This window comes from Leucoraja erinacea, chromosome 2 (assembly GCF_028641065.1).
Source record: "Leucoraja erinacea ecotype New England chromosome 2, Leri_hhj_1, whole genome shotgun sequence".
NCBI lineage: Eukaryota > Metazoa > Chordata > Chondrichthyes > Rajiformes > Rajidae > Leucoraja > Leucoraja erinaceus.
The window spans coordinates 91,764,747-91,792,281 of record NC_073378.1 but is presented as its reverse complement, the minus strand read 5'-3'; the positions used below and the strand labels follow the sequence as shown (position 1 = coordinate 91,792,281).

At 42.4% G+C, this 27,535-nt stretch overlaps 1 protein-coding gene across 3 annotated transcripts; it reads right to left on the bottom strand.

Annotated features, from left to right (window-relative positions):
• Positions 1-122: 122 nt before the first annotated feature.
• grna.1 (granulin a, tandem duplicate 1) lies at positions 123-27,535 on the bottom strand. 3 transcript variants are annotated; one of them, XM_055660908.1, is made up of 6 exons: positions 27,378-27,535; positions 9,929-10,069; positions 8,320-8,493; positions 3,446-3,697; positions 960-1,217; positions 123-675 (listed from the first exon to the last, which is right to left on the bottom strand). In XM_055660908.1, exons 2-6 carry the CDS (start codon positions 10,067-10,069, stop codon positions 544-546), a joined length of 957 nt encoding a protein of 318 aa, XP_055516883.1. In that variant the 5' UTR covers positions 27,378-27,535; the 3' UTR covers positions 123-543. The 3 variants fall into 3 exon arrangements, with proteins under 3 accessions (XP_055516883.1, XP_055516875.1, XP_055516865.1); XM_055660900.1 differs by lacking the exon at positions 27,378-27,535 and adding an exon at positions 14,231-14,353; XM_055660890.1 differs by lacking the exon at positions 27,378-27,535 and adding an exon at positions 14,219-14,343.

The following is a 27,535-nucleotide window of genomic DNA, read 5'->3' as shown; positions in this document are numbered from 1 at the left end:
ATCAGCCATGATCACAATGAATGGCGGTGTTGGCTTGAAGAGCCAAATGGCCTCCTCCTGCACCCATTTTCTATGTTTCAATGATGGCTTGTTTCCGTGTTGTAATACACATATTTTCATGATATCGCTTAACAGTTTTAATCTTACTTTGGTAAATCTAAAAATATGAAGTGGATAAGATGAACAGCAAGGGACAGAACATATCTATTGTTTGATATGGATATAAAGACATTTAAACAATTTAATAAACCCAACAATATTTGAACCAGTCATTTTCACTGCTTGTTTAATAGCAATTAAAATTATCAAATAGCATAATTCAAGAAGACAAAATTTTCTTAGAGGAGCATTACTGGCAAATTTAATCAAATGTTTTGTTTTAAACTTGATTGATGGAAATGAACGAAGGAAAGCAACAATAAGCAAGATAGTTAAATCTGCAGATTCCAACAACCAATATATTTTATAGCTGCAATGCTATAAAGCGTAATGAACTTTAATGGAGAGCATGAAATGGTCATGTTGGCTTTAAACATTTTCGGATTATTTGCCGTATTTGACAGATGACATCTGGCTCCAGTTATCTGAATGAAACCACCTTCTGCAACGATTATTTTTATTATCACACCAGTGGTAACTGGGACAGCAATGTTTTCCATCCCAACAGCAGTGAGCCTGAAAAAACACAAGATACAGCAATGAGGAAATATAAAGGTTGAGGTGATTAAAAGTTTATAAATATAGATACTCTGGTTAGGCATTTTGTTTAGTAAGTAGACTTCAATTGAGTGGACCACAATTATGATTTTAAAAAAGCTTTAAACTTTTGATGGTTTGGCAGCAGGATTGAAAAATCCTAAAAAAAAATCTAAACAGAATGGAATGCATCTCAAATGCCTGAGGATCATGCATTGCTTTTGTTAAAAAATCCATAGTTTTCGGCATGAATACTGACTTACATTACGGAATGGGCAGCATCCCCATTGCTTGTTATACATTTTGCAGCATGTACTTCCAGCTTTGCAAACGTGAGTATCGTCACATTTGACCACTGGGCAATCATTGCTGCTACAGTCCTGCTGAGCTTCCGATACTGTCATTGCAGGTTTCTTGGTGAGCCAGGGGATGCCGATGTTGTCCATGAGACACTTAGAACTTATAGTGTCACACCGGGTACCACGGGGGCAGCAGTGTAGACCATCCTTACAACAGTTAGCCTGGTGTTAAACAGATAAAAACAATTAATAAGATAGGTCATTTTCACATTTACCTACAGTTACCTTGTAGTGGAACCCAATACAACTATTCTGCATCAGTACATTATATCAGTTTAGTTTAGATACAGCTCGGAATCAGGCCCTTCGGCCCATTGAGTCTGCGCCGACTAGCGTTCACCGCACACTAAAACTATCCTATACACACTAGGGACAATTTATAATTTTACCAAACATAGAAACATAGAAATTAGGTGCAGGAGTAGGCCATTCGGCCCTTCGAGCCTGCACCGCCATTCAATATGATCATGGCTGATCATCCAACTCAGTATCCCGTACCTGCCTTCTCTCCATACCCTCTGATCCCTTTAGCCACAAGGGCCACATCTAACTCCTTCTTAAATATAGCCAATGAACTGTGGCCTCAACTACCTTCTGTGGCAGAGAGTTCCAAAGATTCACCACTCTCTGTGTGACAAAAGTTTTTCTCATCTCGGGTTTTAAATCAAACCAATTAACCTACAAACCTATATGTCTTCGGAGTGCTGGAGGAAACCGGAACACCCAGAGAAAACGCGGGTCATGGGGAGAACGTGCAAACTCTGAGGTACATCTGTGTACCACCAAGATGTACCACAGAGAATGTACATCTCTGAACGCAAGATTAACAGTGAATAAGATGCACTTTTACAAATTCCTCACAGCCACATCACTACAGCATCATACTATTTATCTTCAAACAATCAATGTTGAGAATTTTTTTAAACAATTTTGTGCAAACAATTCCAGTCTGAGTTACACACCTTTGGGAATTGGAAATGCAATATAATTTCTTCATCTTTTCTGCATCAAAATCATAGATTGAGAAGAGTACCTATCACCTGCCTCCCATTGCTGGCTGCAGGAAAACTGTTGCATCAGAACTCAATACATAAATTATGCACCCAGCTTGGTTTTCCTTTCTGTCCTTGCTCACCAGGATTTGAAAGAAATATTCTTCTTCCTAATTCTCCCAGCTTAGATATGTTGCTGACATTTTACCTCCTTTTCAAGCCTTCTATGTAATTTAAAAGTTGCATTAGAGAATGTGGATGACTCCTCGATCAAGGAGATGAGAAGTTGTTTGTGGGGAGAATTTAGGAATGGAAGCTATGATTGTTGGGTGTTTGAGAAATGTGGGGTGAGCTGATTGATGTGTATGGGAAATTTTGCCTCCCATCAAATAAAATAATTTATATTCTTAGAAGACCAATGATTTTGAAGTTGAATGAAGTAAATGGGGAGTTAGGAATAAGCAGAATATTATTGAACCATATTAGGAAATTTGGGGGAAATGAGGAATGGTGAGAGAAAAGGACACAACATGCAAAACAGAAGGAAAATGGAGCAACATAAAAAGATAAACCAATAATGTTACCAAAAGGACAAAGAAATGCTCATAAATCTTGAAGTAAAGGAAGATAAATTGTACAGATTTTGGAGTTGTTTGCTGTGTAAGGCCAGTATTTAGACTTTACTTTGGAGATACAGCATGGAAAGAGGACCCTCGGCCCACCGAGTGCGGCCAACCAGAGATCACCACCAACACTTACACTATTATTGTACATTCTAGGGACAATTTATGATTTTTACCAAAGCCAAATAACCTATGCAGGAAAGAACTGCAATGATGGTTTAAATCAAAGGTAGACACAAAATGCTGGAGTAATTCAGTGGGTCAGGCAGCATCTCTGGAAAGAAGGAATGGATGACGTTTCAGGTCGAGACCCTTCTTCAGACTATAAACCTGTAGTGTGGGAGGAAACGAGAGCACGCAGATAAATCCAAAATAGTTACAGGGGGAAGGTGCAAGATCAGAATCAAACCTGGGTCTCTCGCACTTTAAGGCAGCAACTCCACCAGCTGCGTCACTGAGGCACCCTAAATTTGCACCATGTTCACAGTCAGTTGTGAGGCTAAATAGATTGCAAGGGACGTCCACTTGTCAGCCTGAAGACATACCAGTGACCTGGATGAATATCTACACCATGTAGAAATGCAGCCTCATTGGTATTGAAAAAAACAATTATTTTACACTTTCCTCTATCAGAAATCTGCTGCTATGATTATGGTCCAGGATTTTTTTTTAAAAGCCAACAATAGAATAAGAATAAAAAATGTCAATTTAGGTTGTTTACGGAAAAAGTAAAAGTAAATAGAAAAGCATAATTCATATTTTAGTTGTTACCTACCTCAGGATGTGGACAACATCCCCATTTGCCATTGGGTAATCTGCAGCATGTTTGCCCGGATGGACAAAAATGCATACTATCACAGTGAATTATTGTTGCATCATTGCTGATGATGTTGCTCTGAATTTCTGTCCCTTGCAGCAATTTGCCTTCAATGGGCTCGCTGGGATATGTGAGTGGCGGAGATGACGCAGTGATACGATCCATGTTATTTTTAGGGCAACACAGTGTACCACCGTAGCAGCAGACAGACTAAATATCAATTCAAGAAAAGATAATTATTAAAATTTGGTCAGGTGGATCAAGAACCAGTAATCAGCATATAAGCAATCTAAGCCCAACATCTATCCTTTGTGATATCACAACGCAATATTGACAGAAACAAGTGACTGTGATGTTTGGAAATGTTTTGTTAAACCAGAAAACACCGATTCAATCCCAATCAGGTTCCTGGTCAGGAGTCATTGCACACGAACAGTTTACTTCTGGTAGATCTCTTGCCAACAGCAGATAAGACTCCATCCAGTGCTACAGCAAGGTGACGGCGAACAATCATAAAGTGCCAAATTCTAAAGTAAAACTGGCATAGAGTTTGCTAATGGATGCCAGCTGTTACTTTGAGTACCACCAGTGTTTACCATTTAATTGCCAATACAATAAGAAACATAGAAACATAGAAAATAAGTGCACGAGGAGGCCATTCGGCCCTTCGGCCCTTCGAGCTAGCACCGCCATTCATTGTGATCATGGCTGATCGTCCCCAATCAATACCCTATGCCTGCCTTCTCCCCATATCTCTTGATTCCACTAACCCCTAGAGCACTATCTAACTCTCTTAAATCCATCCAGTGATTTGGTCTCCACTGCCCTCTGTGGCAGGGAATTCCACAAATTCACAACTCTCTGGGTGAAAAGGTTTCTCACCTCAGTCTTAAATGGCCTCCCCTTTATTCTAAACTGTGGCACTATGTTCAGGACTCGCCCAACATTGAGAACATTTTTCCTGCATCTAGCTTGTCCAGTCCTTTTATAATTTTGTATGTTTCTATATGATCTGCCCTCATCCTTCTAAACTCCAGTGAATATAAGCCTAGTCTTTTCAATCTTTCCTCATATGACAGGGATCAATCTCGTGAACCTACGCTCCACTGCCTCAATCACAAGGATGCCCTTCCTCAAATTAGGAGACCAAAACTGTACACAATACTCCAGATGTGGTCTTACCAGAGCCCTATACAACTGCAGAAGAACCTCTTTACTCCTATACTGAAATCCTCTTGTTATGAAGGCCAACATTCCATTAGCTTTCTTCACTGCCTGCTGTACCTGCACGCCAACTTTCAGTGACTGGTGTACAAGGACACCCAGGTCTCGCTGCACCTCCCCCTTACCTCACCTAACCCCATTGAGATAATAATCTGCCCCCAATACTCAGAACAATACTGTAAAAGCCCATCATGAATGTGCCAACCACGATGCAAGTTAAACTAACCAAGTTTCCCTCCACATAATCTATACCCTTCCATTTCCCAAATATTCATATCCCTGTCTAAATGTCTCTTAAATACATCTGTCATATCTGCTTCCACCACCACTCCTGGCAGTGTGTTTCAGGCACCTAATGCTCTTAACAAAAAATAAACTTGTCGTGCACATCTACTTTAAACTTTCCCCTTCTCACTTTAAATCTACGCCCTCTTGTATTTGAATTTCCACCCGGGAAAATACTTTGACCATCTACCCTATCTATCACCATCATTATTTTGTAAAATTCTATTATGTCTCCCCTCAGTCACCAAAGCTCTAAAGCAAACAATTTAGGTTTGCCCAACATTTCCTTTTGTTAATACCCTCTAATACAGGCAGCATTCTAGTAAGCCTCTTCTGCACCCTCTGTAAACTCTACACATACCTCCTGTAATCCAGGGACCAGATCTGCGCACAATATTCCAAACATGGCCTAACCAAAGTTATTTTACATTTGCAACATGGCTTCCTAACGTTTACAATTAATGCCTGACTAATGAAGGCAAGTGAACTATAAGCCTTCTTTACCACCCTAACTATTCATATTGCAATTTTTAAAAAGCCGTGGACTTGTACTCCAAGATCCCTCTGTTCATTAATGCTTCAAACTGTCCTGTTGTTTAATAATAATAATAATAATAATAATAATAATAATGCATTTTATTTGCTGGTGCCTTTCTGGACACCCAAGGACACCTTACAGGACATAAAATCACAATACATTTATCAATATTAAAATCAAGTTGATTAAAAACAAAAAACAAAAAAACAAAAAAATACACAAAACATTTTAAGTCATTAAAATCAGGGTGAACATGGTGGAAGTTATGTCGGGTATGCTAATCTAAACAGGTGTGTTTTCAGTTGTGATTTGAATTGATCGATAGTGTCCGGGTGACGGATGGGAGGTGGGAGAGTGTTCCAGAGACGTGGGGCAGAGCAGCTGAAGGCTCTGGCACCCATGGTGCTGAGTCTAAATGTGGGGACAGTTAAAATTGCAGCTGAGGAGGAACAAAGTGACCGGGAAGGAGTGTATGGTCTACAGTATACTTTCTTCTTGCACCTGACATCCCAAAGTGTATCTGTTATTTCTCTGCCAATTTATTTAACTGATGTATATTCTGCTTTATCCTTTGATAATGTTCTTCACTTTCCAAAATTCCACCAATTTGTGTGTCATCTACAAACTTATGAATCATGCCTTTTACATTTTCATCCAAGTCCCTCACCCCTCCACCACTCACATCTGTCTTCTCTGGCCAAGCTAATTTTGAATCCAACCTGTCAAGTCCCCTGAACCAGAAATCATAATTTCTGATTCAGCCCACCATGATGGATCTAGCGAATGCCTTACATCAAACATCTTCATCCCGTCCTTCAAAATAAAACGCAGACAAATTTGTAAGACATGACCTGCCATGCACAAACCTGAGATGAAAAAAAAAAAATTTTCATCCAGAGGGTTGTGAATTTGTGGAATTCTCTGCCACAGAAGGCAGCAAAGGCCAATTCACTTAATTTAAAAGAGAGTTAGATAGAGCTTTAGGGGCTAGCAAGGGATATGGGGAGAAGGCAGGCACAGGTTACTGATTTTGGACGATCAGCCAAGATCACAATGAATGGCGGTGTTGGCTCAAAGGGCCAAACGGCCTCCTCCTGCACCTATGTTTCTATGTTTTCTATGTAACTTGCCCAGGCCAATATAACCCATCTACACTAGCCCCACCAGCCCGCACTTGGCTCACAACTCTCTAAACCTGTCCTATCCATGTACCTGTCCAATTGTCTCGTAAATGTTATGCTAGTACCTGCCTCACCTACCTCCTCTGGCAGCTCATTCCATTTCCCCACCAGCCTTTGTGGAAAAAAGATACCCCTCACATTCTTAATAAATCTTTCCCCCCTCACCTTAAACATATGTCCTCTGGTTCTCAATTCCTCTACTCTAGGCAAAAGATTGCGCATTTACCCAATCTATTCCTCCCATGATCTTGTACACCTCCATAAGATCATCCTTCATCCTCTAGCGCTCCAAGGAATAAAGCCCCAGCCTGCTCAACCTCTCCCAGTAGCTCAGATCCTTCTGCCCTGGCAACATCCTTGTAAATCTTCTCTGCACCCTTTCTAGCTTGACAACATCTTTCCTCTAACATGGTGACCAAAACTGAACACAATACTTTAAATGCGGCATCAACAATGTCCTGTACAACTGTAACATGAACTCCAAACTTCTATACTCATGACTGATGAAAGGCAAAGTGCCGAAAGTCTTTGTGACCACCCTATATACCTGTGATGCCACTTTCAAGGAACTGCACTCCTAAATCCCTCTGCTCTATAACACTTCCCAGAGGCCTATCATTCACTGTAGGTCCCGCCCGTGTTAGACATCCCAAAATGCAACACCTCACATTCCATCAACCATTCCTCAGCCCACCTGCCCAACTGATCAAGATCCTGCTGCAATTTTTGATGACCATCTTCACTATCTACAATACCACCCACTTTAGTATCATCTGCAAACTTGAAATCTTGTGCCAGATTAGACCTGGCATAAAATCCACAACCCCATTAATTTACGGGGAATTATGCACCTGAAGGAAATCAAGGTAAGAAGACGTTTTTTTCTTTTAGTTGTCTGCATTTGTATGCGGTTTTGATTCATTTGTGTTTTCAATTGCAGCTAACTTTAATGTTGGTTATATTTTTGATTTGTTTTACTTTGATTTGTTTTACTTTGTTTCTTTTAATGGGTTTTAAATCTTTCACAACATTGAGGTGTCCTGGACAATGACATTAGCAGCACCTATGCTTCATACCCAAGGAAGACCATCCTGGGGCAGCCATTGCAGTGAGCATTAAGCTACAGAAACCAGCAGCTTCATCATTGCCAAACTCCATAAAGTCTCTCTCATTTGTTTTCTGGTCTCTCAAGATAGGATATACATTACATCTTTATATGCTTCGATCTAGGCTTTGGACAGTATAGAGGCACTGCCTCGCAGGATCAAAGGCCCAGGTTCATTCTTGGCTTGGGTAATCGGTCACTGAAAATTGTCCCTTGTGCAGAGGTAAATGATAAAATATGGGTGTAGATGAGAATATGGGGAATAAAAAATAAGATTAATGTAGGATGTGTAAATTGTGGCTGATAGTCAGCACTGGCCCAGTAGGCTGAAGGATCAGTTTTCATCCTATATGTCTCCAGACTCTATGGTTAAGATTGATAGTATTAAGCTGCAAATCTGATAAAAGATAGTTACTCTCTATTGTAGGATTTTATACAACACATTAAAAATAAGAATTTAAACAGCAGAAATTATATTTATGATAGTATAACCTATCACCTGCGCTGAGCAGCAGGACCAAAGTCCAGACATTTCCCGACAGCATATATCATTATAGGGGCAGTAATATTGATGATCACATTGAACAGTTGAACTGTTACTGCTGCCACTACTACTCAGAGCTTCAGACTTCATGACAGGTGTCTTGCTTTCAGTTATGATGCTGAAACCAACCTGCAAGAAGGAGAAAATAGAAAAGTGAAGCTTTTGGATGAACTGACCAAAGGAGGCATAACAATGCAATTGAATGTGAAAACAAATCATTAATTTGGTTCTTCTCAATTTTTTCTCAATTAGCTCATTAATTTGGCTCTTCTCAATTTGTACTTAGATTGTATGCTTCGGTTCAGGTTTGTGCATAAAGGAATATAATCAACATTTTGTGTTAAGGAATATTAATCTGACTGGAACAGAGAAAAGCCAAGCATGATTTAATGTGGAGATGGCGAGGTGGAGATTGTAGAATTCCTTTTGATCCAATCCCCACAGACATATGCTTCTTTATGGAAAGAAATTGTAGAAATATTTTTTTATTCGTGGGATTAGTCGAGGTAGTGCTATTTGTAGGTAGTCAAAGTCAATCAAAGTTAATCGATGGCAGTCGAAGGTAAAGCTCGTTGAGAAAAAAAAGGTAATTAAACCGACTAGTAATGTTAAATGCCCGCCAAACTTTATTAAACGTTGTCTGGCTTCTTAAATATGTCTCCACTCCATCTCGCCCCCTTTTCCTCACATCTCTTCCTTTCTCTCCCATTCTCCCCCCTTCTCTAACCCCCCCCCCACGCTCTCTAAAGGACTTACCGAACTGTGCCAGCTATCTTTTACCTTCCGTTCATCACGGGTGTGAATGCTCCCCCGCTTTCCCTGGCCCCCGCCTTTGCGGTGTGTGTGTGTGTGTGTGTGTGTGTGTGTGTGTGTGTGTGTGTGTGTGTGTGTGTGTGTGTGTGTGTGTGTGTGTGTGTGTGTGTGTGTGTGTGTGTGTGTGTGTGTGTGTGTGTGTGTGTGTGTGTGTGTGTGTGTGTGTGTGTGTGTGTGTGTGTGTGTGTGTGTGTGTGTGTGTGTGTGTGTGTGTGTGTGTGTGTGTGTGTGTGTGTGTGCACAGACGGTCGATCCGGCTCTCGGTTTCATCGCTGACGGTCGATCCAGCTTGAGGTTTTTCAGGTGAGTGCCCTTGAGCTTCAAGATCGAAGACAGCGCTGAAAAGTCACGTTAGTGGGACAAGCCCTTTACCTCCCACATTCCAAAGATGTGCAGGTTTGTAGGTTCATTGACTCCCGTCAATTTCCCCTAGCGTGTATTGGGATAACATGGACTTATCCCACTACACACTAGGTGGAAATGTGTGGTGGTGGGCTCAGTGGGCCAAAGAGACTGTTCCCATACTGTATCTCTAAACAAAGCTAAAGGTTCAGTGGAACTCTGCACATCAGCACTATACCATGCTGCATAGAATTTGATTTGTGGTTTGTGATCAGCAATTTGAACTTCCTAAAATGTCACATGCCTGACATTCTTCATGTTTTGAGATGATATTGGTAAAGTCACAATCTGTAAGCAGGAGTAAATGATGCCCAAATCCTGCAACAATCTATCAATTTCTTTTCAATACCTCTTCCATGGGGCAGCAGCCATAATGACCAGCTCGAAGTTTACAACATGTAGATTCATCTTGGCATTCAGTTCCATCTGGACATCTCAGAGCAGCAGAAGCCAAGCTTGGCAGCAGCAAAATGATGGTCAGTAGCTGCATCTGAATGAAACAAACACATTTAAAAATTGAGACTGAAGAAAGGTCCCGACTTGAAACGTCACCCATCCTTTTTGTCCAGATGCTGCCTGACCCGCTGAGTGATTCCTGCACTTTGTGGCTCTCTTTGGTGTATACCAGCAGTTTCTTCCTACACATTTATATTCATCATAGCATTCAAATATTTCAATCATAAAGTGAATAGAAATTAATCATTAAGGAAGTAAAGATTACAATTAAAGAAGACACATTTGCATTATGCCTTACTACTCGATGTCAAAACAATTCAAACAATTGTTTTATCTAGCATGCGGTCATTATGTTCATAGCACACAGGCTAAACATGCTGGGTGTTCGAGGTCAAGCTATCCCAACATTTCCAAGGATCCTTAAATCCTTCTCTCTCTAGAAATGTATCCATTTGTTTTTCATCACGTATACAAAGCTCAAATGTCTCATTTAAGAGACATGAAACCCCATTGAGCTCATCCTCTACATAGAAACATAGAAAGTAGGTGCGAGAGCAGACCACCAGGTCCATCGAGCCCGCACCGCCACTAATTCCCAAAGGTCTACAATCAGTGATTTGTGGCACAGCAATGGGCCTTAGTGCTGACATTATTTGCCCACAAGATCTATCTCATTGGGGATTTCTAGCTTCCAGTAACATGATGCTGATTAACATCCCATTATATTGGGGAAATCAACAAGTAAAACCAAAAAAATAAGCTGCATCAGGCTACAGATGTTAGTTCCATAACTTCTGTTATTTGTCCATTTTTGCATATACCTATGGTGAAATTCCTTTAGTATAGTTCCAAAGAGTATAAAAATAAAGTTTACACTGAGGCAGTGCACAAGAGTAGCCACGTTTCCGACACCACCTTGCGTACAAGTTCAAATGTTTTAACCATTCAGAGCTGATACGCTATGAACCACTGCTGCTCCCCTTTTGAGAAATGTTAACAATTCCTGTTACCTATTGCAGGGTAGATTTCCAGATTGCCATGCCAACTTCCCCTCTGTGCACAGTATCCAGAGCCATGCTATGAGCAGTCTGAGCTTGAATGAAAATAATGAGTGTGTATGGCATAGGGCTGACCAAGCACTGGGGTACTCAATATTACTGGTTTCTGCTTGAAGCTAAGATCTTGGTCATCAAACATTGAATAGTGGTTTGTAAATGAGGCTTCCAGACTGGAAATAATTGCACCACATTCTTCCCAAAGCCCATTGAAAGTTTTGATCCCGAATTGCCAGCATTTGCTGATTTTGCACAAATGAATTTTATCTCGACTTTATCCGGTTCCCTGCAGAAGAACATATGTGCAACTTAGTGTTCTGAGGAATTTGCACCCAAGCACTTTTTTAAACCTTATCTGACTGCAGGCTTGTTGTGACTACCTACTCATCACGCACAGATCCAGCCTCTAAACTAATCTGTTGCCAAAGCCTTGGACGAACCAGGAGGTCAGCAATCTGGGGAACCAGATCTCAGGCATTCAAGTCTGGCACACAGGATCATATAAGAAATCCAGGTACGACTTTGATAAGGCTGTCAAGAAAATAGAGAGACACTTTGGTCTGAACTAGAGGACTAGGCGGACATTCAGCAGGTGTGGCAGGGCTTGCACACCATTGCTTGTTGGATGAATAATTGGTAAAGATGGGTCAGATTTCAACTGGGAGATTGAAAATCTGATTGAATGGTGCTAGTACAGCTACCAGGCTCTTAATGTTAACACGGACAAGGAGCTGATTGTTGGCTTCAAGAAGGGAAAGTCAAGGATCTATGAACCCGTCTTCACCGATAGGACACCAATGGGGAAAGTCACCAACTTCATGTTTCTGTGAGTGCATATCTTTGAATGTCCTGAGCGCAGCATATTGATGCAATCAACGCCTTGCATTCCTGATCGGTTACATCCTTTTTCCATTCCCACTTCCTTTTTTACAAATGTAAAGTCACTTCTCCAAGTCACCAGATTGGCTCTTTCAAACTTTCAGCTACGCATGAGAAAGTCTCGTGTTCTACAGCACTCGAGCATCATAACACAGTTAATGTATTGGGAAAGATAGATCAGCCATGATTGAATCAGCCACGATGGGGCGAATGGCCTAATTCTGCTCCCATAACTCATGAACATGAATTTATGAACACCATAAACTGAATGAGCTCATCCCTAAACTCCTGGACCTTGGCCTTGGGGCCTTCATCGGCAACTGGCTTCTGTACTTCCTGGCTAGCAAACCTCACTTGGTTAGAATTGGTCATAACACTTCTTGCACCCTGACATTCAACACTGGGGGCCCCCCCAGACCTGTCTGCTCAGCTCCATGCTCTACTCCCTCTACACCCGTGAATAAATGACCAAGTACAGCACTTACTCGATCTTTAAGTGTCTGCTTGATCAACAACAATGATGATGTGTAGTATAGGAAAGTGATTGGGAAACTTGTGTCATGGTGTCAGGATAACAACTTTATCTTTACTGTCGGCAGCCAAGAGTTCTTTGTTGACTTAAGGAAGCGAGGGATGAAGAACCTTATCTTCATCATTGAGCTGCTATAGAGATGGTCGACAGCTTCAAGTTGCTAGGCATCCATATCCAAGCAACTTAACCTGTTCCTTTCACACTGATGCATGTGACCAAGAAAGCATATTTACTCTCTGAGGTATCTGAGAAATTAAGCATATTGTGAACTTGAACATCTATAGATGTGTGATATAAAGTATTTTGACATAATGCATCTCAGCCTGATATGGCATCTGCTATGCTCTTGAACCTGCAGAGAATGGTGAACACAGCCCAGTCCATCACAGGATCCCTTCCATCCATACTTCAGAGGAATGCTGGAAGTATAGACAAGGATGTCTGCCACCCTGGACATTTACTTTTCTCTCTTCTACCTCTGGGAGAAGGTATACTGTAAAAGCTTGAAAGCCTGCATATCCAGACTAATGAACAGCTTTCTGCCCACCGCTATTGACTCTTTCACACCCCTTCTGGGGTTACTCTTAACTCTACCTCATTCAGTTATTCTGTTATTACATTTTAAAATGTTTTGCAGTACTCAATTGCACAACTATCTTGCATCTTTTTGCTGTTTGGCACTGATCATTGCATTCATTGTTGCAATCATCATGACTGTATGTGTACTGTATACTCTGTGAGCTTCATGTGAACAATGAATTTCATTACACCCTGGTGTAATGAAATAATTAATAATAAATTAATCTAATCTAGCTAAAATGAAATTCAGGTGATTTTTATTAGAGGCAATTGCTTAATCACCAGGAGAATTTGACTGACTATTCTTCCAAATACGTCAAGGGATTCAATCAGCTAGTGGAAATTAGACAAAGGGTTAGTGAAAGAAGCAGGAGTTAGTCACCTCTTCAAGTGTGCCATATTTACTGACAACACTGTCAGGATGGCACAGTGACATAGCGGTAGAGTTACTGCCTTACAGTGTCAGAGACCCGGGATATATTCTGACTGCGGGTGCTGTCTGTGCGGAGTTTGTACATTGTCCCTATGACTGGCATTTGTTTTCTCCGGGTGCTTCTGTTTCCTCCCACACTCCAAAGACGTACAGGTTTGCAGGCTAATTGGCTTCTCTAAATTGAACCCAGTGTGTGTAGGATAGTGTTAGTGTGTGGGGATTGCTGGTCAGCGTGGACTCAGTGGATCAGATGGTCTGTTTCCGCGCAGTATCTCTAATCGAAACTAAACCAAACACTGTCCTTCCTCAGCACTGCATAGAAATACCAACCAAAAGATGCAAGGGTGGGTATTGGAGCCACAACTTGCTGAACAAAGGAGAGAGCACTTGTGAGAAATTGTATTGAATGTGTTACATTTCCATCTGCTACTATTAGCAACATTAATAGCAACATTAACAACATTAGCAACTTTGACATTCGGCTAGTAATTGTGACTTTTTAACTATTTTCAGTTCAGGTGAACATTTAGAATTTCTGAAACAAAACAAAACCATTTTCAACATTTTATTCATCTGGGTTTCCAATTTTGTTACAAATTTTTTGTTTAATCCAATTAAATAATTTAGCTGCTGTGGACCTAATCGTAAAGAAATATATTATTTTTGAAATGATATAATATTAAAGTTTTCAACATGTGTTCATACATTTTTACTCACTGTGTCAACCGATCCTTTTCCAAGGCTTCTGCCTAACAGAGAGCCTCTCTTTTAAAGCGTTCTGGCTGTGGGTGGGACGCAAAGCATTATGAAGAAATGAAGCAATATAATGAATCAAAAGAGTTCTCATTTGAGGAGGAAGTGTTAAAGAGGAAGCACTGCTGCTGTGGTTATGAGGAAGCAGTAAAAAACAAACAGTCTCTAGAACCAAAGTTATTCCCTGTGGAGCCAGGAATAAGCCATGTTGATTAATTAACACTTTAGTGGTTTTGGATTCAATAAACACGAGAATAGTCTCATCAACAGGATAATGTGTAGAGGCAATGTGAGACAATAGATGATAGGTACAGGAGTAGGCCATTCGGCCCTTCGAGCCAGCACCACCATTCACTGTAATCATGGCTGATCATCCACAATCAGTACTCCGTTCCTGCCTTCTCCCCATATCCCTTGACTCCACTACCTGTAAGACTCGGGTCATAATTAAAAGATGAAGGTTCTCATAATAACCACACTGTTGCCAAATCAATGGTATATCCACACAAAGGAAATGGTGGCCATCTTGGTGGGTAGTGGAGGGGATGTCAGGACGCTCTGGACCAATTGTGAGATGATGAAAGCATTGGTATCTAATTAAGAATTTGAAGCTGAGACTAAGCATGGTTGTTAGATGAGGCGCAGGAGAAACGTTTATCATTTATTTTTCAATTTTGTGTGACCTAAGGTGGACTCCTCTGCATCTCACAAGAGAGCCTTAGGTTACATCCTCATCAATCATAGCAAACTGCCCCTCTAATCCACCAAGTCCCAGATGCCAGCACTGGTTGGCAATGTCATTACGTGGGCAGGACATGCTTTACTGCCAAAGGATGCCCAGCATGGTGTAACAAAACATAAGCAGGTTTCAAGCATTCTGATCAATAAATGGAGAAAGAACATATTTGAGATTACAATTTTATTATTAAAAGAAAACACAGAAAAAATAATGGTGTGCATTGGGTGTTAAATATTGCTACCCAAGCATCAGGCTTGATTGAGAGGATGGCTGACTGCTTCAGGAACAGATTAAGCTTTTTATGCCTACCCACATCCTGAGAGGATGGTTGTCTGTTTTGTCTCAAGCTTTGTACAACTGTACAATTGTCCCCTGATGAGTGGCTCACCAGTGCAAAAGGTTATGAATTCTAACAGCAACAAATTCATGCCTATTCCCACCCCTCATGCTCCAGCTTCCAAACTGTCGAGAGGTGGGGGGGAGGTTTGGGTAGACCACCCAAATAACCCTTTGCAAATGGTGGAAATTCTTGAGGATGAGCAAGGTGATACAGGGACAGTCAGTGCCGGTTTGTTTAGATTCTGGAAGACTTACACAGCATGAATAAGATATTTTACTGGCAATAAGACAAAGTATTACTTTGTCTTTCAGATACCATGAACGTCAGATCATGGCACTTGTTGGTGACTGGCAACCATAGCAGATGATTGAAGCAAGAAGGGATTATGATGAAGATGCAGAAAGAAGATCGGCACCTGGAGGATATCAATCTACTGGAATGGATCTATCTTTTACTGGGACATGATTTATACTGAAATTTAGACTATTATTGTTTGTACTTATATGTTCGGTAACATATAGTTAGATGGGTGATAATGGAGGCAAACAACTCCAAGGGGTGGAATGTAAAGTAAGGGTTAAACTGACTATGTCACCTTAAATTAAGTAGTCAGCTGCATTAGCAGCACCCCATTTCAAACTCAGGAAAACAAGTAGATGTTTTTGACGAATGCTTAAGCTAACTTGAGGGGACCAGTAAATCATGAAGTAACTAAGCGAGGTCTGATAGGACGCATAACTCACGCCATTAGGGTCCAAAAGAGCACAGCTAGTTTTGGCACATATCTGGCTATATCATAGTTCCTCTATCTCCTGCTGACTGTTGGAAAATTTGTAATACACCCTAGCAAAGTGACAACACCCTTTTATTACTAATCTCTACTATTATGGGCTCATTTAAGGATCATTTAAAAAAAAAAAATCCCCTCCATCCTGACTACCCTTTCCATTGCATACTCTCTCAGTGCCTAATTTCTGACTCAGGCCACAAACTTTACAATTAAAATTAAAATTAATGTATAATTTTCTGAAACAATTCAAAATCACAATTTCAATTTAAAATTTGAATTTTCCATCCAATTTTCCATGCTCATGATTTTTGTATAATCAGAAAATATTGTCTTGCGTGCAATTATTTGCAGAAATTGGGATAACAATAGAACGGGTGAACGGTTTATACAATGGCCCACTTGTACTAGATGGACCAAAAGGGGATGTTTACATGCTGTACCTTTCAATCAATCAATGATTTGCAGCACTATCTGTTTTTATTCCCCTTATAAATTGTTCCCTTGTTTGTTTGTTTCGAATAATGCAGAGAATAGATGTTCCTATCTAATAGGAAGTACAGTTCAATCAAGGGGGAAGCATACTAAAATTACATTAACATTTCTGAGGAGCCTATAACATAGATTTTGTTCACGTAATGTGTGATCATTTGTAATGTGTGATGGAAGCAGAAAGGTTATGTTTGTTATCTGTTACAGAAAAGGAAAGAGAGGTTTGGTGGTCAACAGTTCTGTACTAATAGGCTAGATGTCGGGTTAAAAAAAAGGAATGGAACTGGATAAAGAAACAATGGAAGGTAGGGGCGAAATTAGGAGGGAGAAGTTAGTAACCTTAGCATAAAGTGAACAGATCTACCAGATGGATTGTGTGGGTAGGAACTGCAGATATGAAGATGGCCACAAAAAGCTGGAGTAACTCAGCGGGACAGGCAACATCTCTGGAGCGAAGGAATGGGTGACATTGAGTTGAGACATGGAAAGGGAAACAAGAGATATAGACGATGATACAGAGAGATATTGAACAATGAATGAAAGATATGAAAAAAAGTAATGATGGCAAAGGAAACAGATCATTGTTAGCTATATGTTGGGTGAAAACGAGAATTATGGTGCATCTTGAGTGGGTTAGGGATGGTGAGAGAAAGGGAATGTTGAGGTTAACTGAAGTTAGAGAAATTAATATTCATATCGCTGGGCTGTAAGCTGCCCAAGCAAAATATGTGATCCCATTCCTCCAATTTGCGTTTAACCTCACTCTGACAATGCAGGAGCCCCAGCACAGAAAGGTCGGTGTGGGAATGGGAAGGAGAATTAAAGTGTTTAGCAACCAGGAGATCAGGTAGGTCCGAGCTGACCGAGCGAAGGTGTTCAGCGAAATGATCACTCAGTCTACGTTTGCTGTCACCGATGAACTTCTACCGCTGCACCATCGAGAGCATCCTTACCAACTGTATCACAGTATGGTATGGCAACTGCTCTGTCTCCGACCGGAAAGCACTGCAGAGGGTGGTGAAAATTGCCCAACGCATCACCAGTTCCTCGCTCCCCTCCATTGAGTCTGTCCAAAGCAAGCGTTGTCTGCGGAGGGTGCTCAGCATCGCCAAGGACTGCTCTCACCCCAACCATGGACTGTTTACCCTCCATCCGGGAGGCGCTACAGGTCTCTCCATTGCCGGACCAGTAGGTCCAGGAACAGCTTCTTCCCTGTGGCTGTCACACTACTCAACAATGTACCTCGGTGACTGCCAATCACCCCCCCCCCCCCCTCCCCCCCGGACACTCCTTCCACAGGAAAAACACTATTCTATGTCGCCCTTCCAGGGAGATGCTAACTGCATTTCGTTGTCTCTGTACTGTACACTGACAATGACAATTAAAGTTGAATCTGAATCTGAATCTGTATCCACATCTGGAACAACGGATACAGTAGACTGCAGTCTACCAGTGGATTGTCAGGTAATATGTGTTATGCTGAGCTCACCCCTTATTAAAGAGAATAATATGAAACGAAAATGAAAATGTTGCAGATTTAATCCTGTTTCTACCCATACATGTGCATGCTCAGAATTTCCACTTTCTCAAGGGAAATTAAGAATGAGGATAAATGCTGGTCTTTCTAACCATCATCAATATCTCATAAATCAGTAAAAAGAAACATCCCATTAACCGATGTTTATCATAGATATATACTTGAATTGTTCCAGGCAATCATCATTAGGGCCATTGCTGTTTCTCATTCACGACTTTAGAATACAGTAACCCTTTGTTATACTGGACCATAGCAGGGGAATGGTGTCTGTTATCGACAACTGTAACTGAGTGTAATATGCCATTTCATGTGTAGAGACTCAATAACATTTAGGCTGAGCAAGAATTGCACTGACAGAGGTGCCTTTTGTCAGCTAAAACATTAAAGTGAAGCTTTATCTGCCCTAAACTACAAAGCACTGAGGTTTCAATACAGGTGGTAGTGGCCGAGGAAGCAGCAGGGGTAGCGTTGGCAGTCCGACCTGATGGTGATGTTCGTTAGTCCGCCCGCTATAACCAAAATCCATTATAAACATAGAAACATAGAAACATAGAAATTAGGTGCAGGAGTAGGCCATTCGGCCCTTCGAGCCTGCACCGCCATTCAATATGATCATGGCTGATCATCCAACTCAGTATCCCGTACCTGCCTTCTCTCCATACCCCCTAATCCCCTTAGCCACAAGGGCCACATCTAACTCCCTCTTAAATATAGCAAAATAGCAAAAAAGCTGCATAAAAGTGAGGGTTTACTGTACGTATGCAGCATGTTTCCAATATTTACGTCACTAACACATGGGCATGTAGCAAAGTGATAAAGTATCAATGGAAGGATGGATATTAGAATAAAAGCATTCACATGGTAATTAAAGGGGACAGAACTGCAAGTCTATGAAGAAAGGATAAGAATTAGGACTAGTTCAGTGATTCTTTCAAAAAGTTGGAATGGGCAAAATGGGCTCATTCTGTTTGGAACGCTGATACCTCCTGCTTTCTGCCGTGTGATCTGTTTATTTCAGAATTAATTGATGAATAACCTGTAATAGGGTGACTACAAATGCACACAATACCCCAAATGCTGCCTAACCAAAGTCCAATAAAGCTGCATCATGTCTTCCTGACTCTTATACTCAATGCCCCGAGTATGAAGGTGATCATACCATGCACCTCCTTTACCACTCTATGTACCTGCGTTGCCACTTTCAGGGAGTTATGGGATTGGACCCAACATCCCTCTGTACATCAATTATGTTTAGAGTCATGCTATTAATTGCATGTTTCCCTTACATTCAACTTGCCAAAGTGCAACACATCCCACATGCTAAGATTAAACTCCATCTGCCACTTATGTCCATTTATGTAATTGAACTATATCCTGCTGTATAGTTTGACAACTTTCCTCACAGTCCATGACCCCAGCAATCTTGGTGTTATCTGCTAACTTTCCAACTAACCAGTCTACTCGTACATCCAAGTCATTTATATATATCACAAACAGCAGAGGTCCCAAAACAGTAGCTCCTTTCTTCTCTCCCGCCCCCCTCCCCCCACCCTACATCAGACTGAAGAAGGGTTTCCTTCGCTCCATAGATGCTGTTGTACCCGCTGAGTTTCTCCAGCACTTTTGTCTACCTTCGGTTTTCCAGCATCTGCAGTTCCTTCTTAAACTCCTTGTGAAACTCCACTGGTCACAGACCTCTTGCCTGACCACTATCCTTCCACTTACACCAGCCATATAAGACTTTGGAATGTGGGAGGAAACCAAAGATCTTTGAGGCAACCGATGATCTCGGAGAAATACCACGCGGTTATAGGGAGAACATACAAATTCCATACAGGTAGCACCCGTAGTGGCGGTCAAACCCAGGTCTCTGGTGCTGCAAGTGCTGAAGGCAGCAACTCATGAGCCAATCATTCATCTGTTCTATCTTCTTATACCTACCCTCACCAGCATGTGCCACCAGGAGTAATCCTGTGTCCTGATTTTTACTCTTCTGTCAACTCCCTATATTCACTATATTCATTTTGCAGGACCATCAGAGCCCTAAGAAGAGAGAGCAGAAAATCAGAACGGAAGTACAAATCTGATGCTTCAAATTTCCTTTGAACTTCTGAAAAACAATCTTCACAAATACCAAGAAGCAGTAAAATCTGCAAGAACAAAATACTTTTCCGCCCTTATTTCCAAAAACGCTCATAACTCCAAGGATCATTTTAGTACCATCACCTCTATCATATGTCCTGCCCCCAGCACCAGCTTAACTGGGTCCCCTGCTAAGTGTGAAGAATTTACTACATTTTACACCAGCAAAGTTAAGAACATCAGATCGAATTTTTCCCCTCCCATCCGTGACCTGGCTGTCTCATTGGTCTGTTCTTCAAAATTAGACTGTTTCCAACCCGTTACACACCCTCCCTTATAAAGCTGGTCACCATCATGAAACCTACTACCTGCCCCCTCGACATTGTCCCCTCTGCCCTTCTGAAGGATGTCATTACAATAGCCGGTCCCAGCAGCCTCTCTATCATCAACAGTTCTCTGGCCACTGGCACTGTTCCTACCTGCTTCAAGCATGTGGTGGTCCAGCCCCTCCTGAAAAAAACCTAACCTCGACCCCACCTTGCCAAACAACTACAGACCTATTTCAAAACTGCCTTTCCTTTCAAAAGCCCTTGAAAAGGTAATTTTGTCAGATTATGCCTTACCTTCACCAAAATACTATATTGGAAACTTTCCAATCAGGTTTCAGGGCCCACCACAGCACAGTCTGCCTTGTTGAAGGTACATAATGACCTACTGCTCACCGTTGACTCCGGCGACTGTGCAATCCTGCTCCTTCTCGACCTCAGCGCAGCATTTGATACATTCGACCACACCATCCTAATTGACCGTCTCCGGTATGGGGTTGGTATTGATGGCACTGCCCTGAGCTGGTTCATCTCCTACCTCAAAGGTAGGAGTTTCTCTACAAACAGAGGCAACTCATTCTCCTCGCCAGCTAGCCTCTGCTGCGGGGTTCCACAAGGCTCCATCCTTGGCCCCATTCTCTTCTCCCTGTATATGCTCCCCTTAGGCCAAGTCATTCAAAGGCACGGCATTTCCTTCCACTGCTATGCAGACGATACACAACTCTATCTCCCCTTGAAGCCCAAAAAACGATCAAATCTACTTAACCTTACCCACTGCCTCGAGGATATAAAGTGTTGGATGGCCCAGAACTTCCTCCAACTAAACGAGAGTAAGTCTGAGGTCATCCTTCTTGGCCCCTCGGACTCAATCAAAGTGATAGCAGGCAGCCTTGGAAGCCTTACCCCATTACTCAAACCTCACGTCAAAAACCTTGGCGAGATATTTGACTAAGCATTGAAATTTGACAAACAAGTCAATGCCGTGGTAAAAGCTAGCTTCTTTCAGCTTCGGACGATAGCTAAAATAAAACAATTCCTCCAGTTTGATGACCTCGAAAAGATCATCCACACATTTATCTCCTCCCGCCTCGATTACTGCAACTTCCTTTACACGGGCATCAGCCAATCTTCCCTGTCCCGCCTGCAACTGGTCCAAAACGCCGCAGCGAGACTCCTGATGGGCACCCGAAAAAGGGACCTCACCACCCCGATTCTGGTGTCTCTCCACTGTGCGGTTCCAAATAAATTTCAAGATCCTTCTTTATGTTTACAAAGCCCTTAATGGGCTTGCCCCCACCTACATCAAAAGTCTGCTTACCCACTACACCACCTCCAGGTCCCTCAGATCAGCCGACTTGGGGTTACTGAACATCCCGCAGTCTAGGCATAAGCTCAGGGTCGACTCTAGCGGTTGCAGCTCCTAGACTGTGGAACAGCATACCCTCATCAGAACTGCCCCCTCTATTGACCCTTTTAAGTCAAGACTTAAAACTCATCTTTACTCTCAAGCCTTTCTTGACGTCCTCTGAGGGAGGGCTATATGTATGTACTTAATCTATGAATCAATGTTGTATAACGTTAGTACCTCCACCAATGTAAAGCACTTTGGTCAAGGAGAGTTGTTTTTTAAATGTGCAATAGAAATAAAAGTGACTTGACTTGAATCATCCCTTTCCCTCCCTATGTCATGTGCCAACGTTCACAATGTGTTCCAGCTGCTTGCCCTTCCACTTGAGAATGTTCTGCAACTGCTCAAGACATCCTGGACCTTGGCACCAGTGAAACAACACATCATTCTGGAGTCTCGTTTACTGCCACAGAATAGTAAGATTAAACGAGAACTTACCAGTTTGAAGTTTGATCTTTATTTTATGAGGAGTTACGTTGAGGGACTACATGAAGAGACCCCGTCCAGGCGCATGCTCGTCAATCTTTAAAGCAGCGGCGCGAAATCACAGATGATAATTACCGAAACATAATAGTAAGCTACGTGAAAACAAACTTAAACTTACAGTTGATCTTTATGAGGGTGGGAGCAGAGGGCACATAGTCCTTCAACGTAACTCCTCATAAAATAAAGATCAAACTGGTAAGTTCTCCTTTAATCTTACTATTTTACTTCGGAGTCACGTGAGTGACTACATGAAGATTTTAAAGCTTCTGTGATTTTATCCCGTAGATTCAATCCATGGTGTCTCACTGCATTGATTGACTTTAAATGAGTGAAAACAATCAATAATATACAACCATAACATTAATGTAATCTGTTACTGTTTATTTTTTCTTCCCCATAACAAAACTTTTTTGTCCTCTTTTTTTTTTTTAAATCACAGAGGAACATTTAATACTGAATCCAAAACAGCACCACTAAATACCCCAGGGTCTGCAATCTCTTTATGGTAATACTTGTGAAACATCCGTTCACTTGGCCATCCTGCGGCCGCGAGGATATGGTCTATTGGAACGTTCAAATCCTTGGCCACCGATGTTGCTGCCGCCCTGGTGGAAATGAGATTTAAATTTGTCAGTATTAATTCCTGCATCAACCAGCTCCTTCTTCAGCCACCTCGATTGGCTTTTTATGGCTGATAAATAATGCTGATTATGCACCTCTTAAGTCCTTGGTGGTTCATTTTAAATGTGCCACTACACATAGTCTTGGATACGTAGGCTATGCTGCAAAACCAATTTACACCCCGTGCCTCCTGGTCTGCTCTGCTTGAGTAAATCATAGACATAGAATGTGATTGCATTCGCTGTGATAACCATTCTATCTATACGTACTTTATGTGATGTCTGTACTCTTTGTACTGAAAACAATGCCATTAGCATGACTACCTTCATGGTAATTTTGTCTGAAGACAAATTTGAAACGGGACTCCATTCTCGAAGTAATTATCAGCACATCCCTTACATTCCAGGTTTCTGTATATCTGGGTCTAGGAGGTTTGGTATTGAAAATTCTTTTCATGTACCTAGAGACCAAAGGGTGTGATCCTAGAACCTGTTGTTCTGATGCCCTTATAAATATGCAGATAGGGCACTCCTTGCAGTATTGATCACACAATAACTTAAATTGACATCAACTGCAGTGAACTTCTAAACATCTAATATGTCTGCAGTGTGGTATGAAATATCCTGCCTTGAGCAAAACACTTCCCATTTCTTCATCTAAGAAATGTACTGCTTATGGGTACTATCCCTCCAGGCTCCTGCAATTACATCCATAGTGCAATCTGATAGTCCTCTTCTGAGATATGGCCTTTTTAGAATTTGCAAATTAACAAATCAATACAATCATGTAAAGGATGAAATCACCAGATACATGGTGCACAAGTAGGTTTTCTTGTCTTGGAATACCCATAAGAGGTTCTGTGATCATTTTTAGCACTAGTGGGTACCATGGTTGTGTAGGCTCATCAGGGACCACCAACAATCCTGAAGCAGCATCTTGCTTGATCTTTTGTAGACACCTACTAATGAGGTGGAGGAAATGCATATAAACATTCCACCCCAATTTAGCGAGAATGCATGCACCGCTATTGCACCTGGATCCTTTGAAACATCTTTGAAACAATTAGTGGTTCAGTCTAGATGCAAACATGTCAATTTCTGGCATTCCAAATTTTTGCAACAATTTTATTAAAAACTAGACCAAGTGCAGACCCATTGGGTCTGTTTCCCTAACGGCGTTTGTGGGGAGGGGGGGGGTGGGGGGGGCGGGCTGCAGCATCACACTCACATTAACCACCCCCCAAAACACACAGGTGGGGGGAGGGGGGGTGAGAAGAGAAGGGGGAGGGAGGGGAGAGGAGGAGGAGGAAATGGGACATATTTGGGAGGGAAAGGGGAGCGGGGTAGGGGGTGAAAAAGGGGGATGGGGAGAGAGATGTGGGGGAGGGGGGGATGGGGAGGGAGGGGAGGGAGAGAGGGAAGGGGAGAGGGGGGGGGTGGGGGGAGAGAGAGGAAAGAGTGGGGGAGGGAGAGTGGAGGGGGAAGGGGAGAGAAGTGGTAGAGTGGGGAGGGAGCAGGAGAGGGGTAGGGGGAGTGATGGAAGAGTGACAGAAGGGTAGGGGGAAGGGGTGCGGGGGGAGAGGGGGAGGGAGGGGGAGAGCAGGGAGAGGAGAGGGGTGGGGTAAGGGGGAGTGGTGGAAGATGTACAGAGGGGTAGGGGAAGGGGGCGGGGGAAGAGAGGTAAGGGGGTAGGGTAGAGAGGGAAGGGGGTGGGGGAGAGAGGGGGGGGGGGGGGAGGAAGAGAAGGAAAAATAGAAGGGGAGAGAGAGAGGGGGAAAGAGGAGGGGGAGGGAGAGAGGGAGAGAGATAAGGGGATAGAGAGAGAGGGGGAGAGAGGGGGGGGGGGGAGAGAGGGATGGGGAGGGGGAGAGAGAGAGGGATGGGGAGGGGGAGAGAGGGGGTGGGGCAGGAGGGGGATGGGGGGATGGGGTAGGGGAAGGAGGGGTAAGAGTGTGGAGGGACGGGGAGAGGGATGGGGGGGAGAGGGGAAATAGTGGGGAGGGAGAGTGGAAGGGGGAGAGGTAGGGACAGTCCATCTGTTCCCCATTCCATATCACCCCCAATTTGATTAAAAATGTGTACATAAACACGACAAAATTTAATCAGGAGTGGATACTTAGAATGAAAAGTGAAATCTCTACCGAAATGGAAAAAATCTCGGCGTTTCTGCGCCTGGTGTCGGCGTAGCAACGAATGAAAGGCGGAAAGGCGGCCGGCACCAGCCGACAGCCGGCAGGCGGCAGACAGAGTTTTATATAATAACTAGACCAAGTTGGGTCTGCTCCCCTAACGCAGCCGTTCCCTACCCGTAACCCCCACGGGAGACGTGGTCCTCCAACTCAAGCGGCTCAGGAATCAGCAGTGCGGCTGGTTTTAAATGGCGTCTTTGAGGCGAGATGCGGGCGCCAGCAGCCGTTATGGTCGCTGGCTAGCAGGAGGTGACAAAAGGAGTGAGTGTGGGGCGGAGAAGGATTTGATGAAAAATGTGTACATAAAACTTAACGAAATCTAATGAGGAGTGGATAGTTGGAATGAAAAATGAAATCTCTACCGAAATGGCTGCTTCTATGGGTGAGAAGCCAGTTTATTTTTGAAATATTGGGAGGGGGGGGGGAGGGGGGATTTGATTAAAAACGTGTACTTAAACACGACAAAATGTAATGAGGAGCGGATACTTAGAAAGAAAAGTGAAATCTCTACCGAAATGGAAAAGATCTCGGCAATTGTTCGTCTGGATTCGGCGTGGCAAGGAATCAAAGGAAGAAAGGCAGCCGGCAGCCGTACATGTAAATGGATCCATTCCGATTGGACATCTGCGAGCATTGGGCATTGTGATTGGACATCTGTGAGCATTGGGCATTGTGACATCACACGATGGAATGAATCAAAATGCAGAAAGGCAGCCGGACGGATGGCAGGCGGCAGCCACAGAGTTTTAATATATAATAGATAATAGAAAAGATAGATAGATGTCATGATTTAAAATCCATTCTGTGTTGTCATTAAATTTTCGTGACATGGTGCCTGTAAATATATTGAATCTACCTGGTAGGTAAATTGTTGAAAGTCAACTGTTTTGAATAATACACCTGTGCCGGATAACGTTTGCCAAATTGTCACAAGACTCTGACTTGATTCCACCCATGTGATTGACATATGCTACCGCAATAGTGTTGTCAATCTGAACCTGCACATGCAGATTTTGCACATTAGAGCAAAGCTTTAAGCCCATTTGAAATGTACTTAACAATTCTAGGTAGTTAATTCCATGTGCTTCGAGCAAAGGTTCTTCCACATCCATCTACCTCCACAGCTGGTAATGGTATCAGTGGTGCCCAAACCTAGCGCACTTGGATCAGTCTGTAGAATTGATAGGTGGTCATTAAACCAGAATTTTCCTTTGCTTGCTGCAGTTGTTGATAATGCAGAGGACCGAACTACACAGCTGGGAATGAAGCGATTAGTTTCCCAGGCAAGCTCACCACTTGCCTAATTGATGGTTGATGCTCTGTAATGAGTTTGCTACAACCCTCAATTGACTGCAGCTTATATCCTTGGGTAAAGTCACTATCATGTGTTCTGAATTAATCATGAACCCCAAGTAATCAATTGTTTTATTTTTGGAGACAATATAGATTTATCTGGATGTTACAAATCCCAGCCTTAGAAAAGTTTTTAGCTCGACTTCTGATACTGATGCTTCTGTTGTAGCTTGAGTATCACCCACAATTAATATATCATCCAAATAAGCCATTCCATTCAGTTAAATATTTAAATATCTTCGATTTTTACCATGCACAGCCACAGAGTAATATGCATCTTGCAGATCTATGCTGGCGATATAGCATTCTCTTGAACAAACCCAGGGGAACACCTCTCCTGGGTGTTCCATACGGTGGCTCTCCTGTAGGCCTGCGGTAACTGTACTCCTTCTTGGAGTGTGCCTTTGTAAATCATTTTTTCTATGAGGAATTCCAATAGTACGACCCGATCTGACATGATCTCTGGGTCCGACTCATCCGAGTCTATTGACCTGTTTTTCTTTATGGCCTTATACCTTGTAGGTGTTTAAATGGTACTTTTCTACCGTTTTTATAGTCGCTGTTTTCTACAGCCGATTTTAATGGAGGGCCCGCTACTTTCAGACATTCAGTTTTAGCTGCGGTGCGCTTCCCTTATTTTCCCATTTTTTCTCCGTATTTAGACTTGCCTGTTTGCCAATGCAGAGTCTCTACGGAAGAAAATGACCTGAAGTGAAAGTAAAATGCAAACCTCCAGGTTTTCTTTCACTCACCGCTTGGAGAGGGCTCTGTTCCTTCCAACGCAGTCGCAGTCGCTATGCGCCTGGACGGGGTCTCTTCACTTAGTCACTCGCGTGACTCCGAAGTAAAATCTCCTGTCTGTGCTCCTAACTAACAAGTCTTCTATCACTATGGCTCTGACTGACATTTC